The sequence below is a fragment of the Rhinopithecus bieti genome, unplaced genomic scaffold, assembly GCF_001698545.2.
Source record: "Rhinopithecus bieti isolate Rb0 unplaced genomic scaffold, ASM169854v2 scaffold_35865, whole genome shotgun sequence".
NCBI classification, from domain to species: domain Eukaryota; kingdom Metazoa; phylum Chordata; class Mammalia; order Primates; family Cercopithecidae; genus Rhinopithecus; species Rhinopithecus bieti.
This window is the reverse complement of record NW_016814950.1, coordinates 78,064-79,313: the sequence shown is the minus strand read 5'-3', so window position 1 is coordinate 79,313 and position 1,250 is coordinate 78,064. Positions and strand designations below refer to the sequence as shown.

Sequence of the window (1,250 nt, the reverse complement as noted above, 5' to 3'; positions counted from 1 at the left end):
CTTCCTTCCTTCCTTCCTTCTTTCCTTCCTCCCTCCCTCCCTCCCTCCCTCCCTCCCTTCTTTCTTTCTGTCTTTCTGTCTTTCTTGTTTTGCTCTTGTTGCCCAGGCTGGAGTGCAATGGCGCAATCTCAGCTCACTGCCACCTCCATCTCCCAAGTTCAAGTGATTCTCCTGCCTCAGCCTCCCGAGTAGCTGGGACTACAGGCATGCACCACCATGCCCCGGCTAATTTTTGTATTTTTAGTAGAGACAGGGCTTCAACATAGTTGACAAGATTGGTCTCGAACTCCTGACCTCAGGCGATCCCCCCCGCCTCGGCCTCCAAAGTGCTGGGATTACAGGCTTGAGCCACCACAACCAGCTGAGGTTTGGGATTTTCTTCCTGTGGCCCAAGTGGTGTCGTCGTGGCTGACACATGCCCCTCGCTGTCTTTTCTATCCTCTCACCTGCCAGGAGCAGCTGCAGCTCTACTGGGCCATGGACTCCACATTTGAGCTCTGTAAGATCTGTGCTGAGAGCAACAAGGATGTGAAGATCAAGCCGTGTGGGCACCTGCTCTGCAGCCGCTGCCTGGCTACCTGGCAGGTGGGTCTGACCCCCACGCCGCCTTCCTGGCTGGTCTCCCCCTCTCTACAGGAAAAGCCCCAAGAGGATCTCCTCTATGCCTCATTGATCGTATGGGGAAACCAAAGTCCAGAGAGGGCAGAGAGCTGCGGGCGACCACTCAGGAGGCCGGCTGTCTTTCCCCGGGCCTCTGGTTCCACCCCACTCTGCACACGCTGCCTCTGTTTCTGCCTCTCCGGCAATGTTATCAGTGGAAAGCTCTCCTTCCTTCCCTGCCTGGGTGATCCCCAGCTAGTGGCTTCACCTCTCTGAGCCTTAGCCTCGTCCCCTGGAGGACAGGGCTGAGAATAGTGACTTCCCAAGGGCTACAATGAGGCTGGGCATGGTGGCTCACGTCTGTAATCCCAGCACTTTGGGAGGCCAGGGTGGGTGGATCACTTGAGGTCAGGAGTTTGAGACCAACCTGGCCAATATGGTGAAACCCCATGTCTACTAAAAAAAAAAAAAAATACAAAAATTAGACGGGTGTGGTGTTGGGTGCCTGTAATCCCAGCTGCTCGTGAGGCTGAGACATGAGAATCGCTTGAACCCGGGAGACAGATGTTGCAGTGAGCAGAGATCGCACCACTTGCACTCCTGCCTAGGTGACAGAGCGAGACTCTGTTAAAAAAAAAAAAACAGGCCGG

At 55.0% G+C, this 1,250-nt stretch overlaps 1 protein-coding gene across 1 annotated transcript in view; it reads left to right on the top strand.

Moving 5' to 3' along the window:
* Nucleotides 1-1,250, top strand: part of CBLC (Cbl proto-oncogene C) — a 26,097-nt gene that overhangs the window by 14,512 nt on the left and 10,335 nt on the right. The window contains exon 7 of the mRNA XM_017852759.1: nt 454-675. Coding sequence (XP_017708248.1) covers nt 454-675 — 222 coding nt within the window. The remainder of the gene's footprint in view (nt 1-453; nt 676-1,250) is intronic.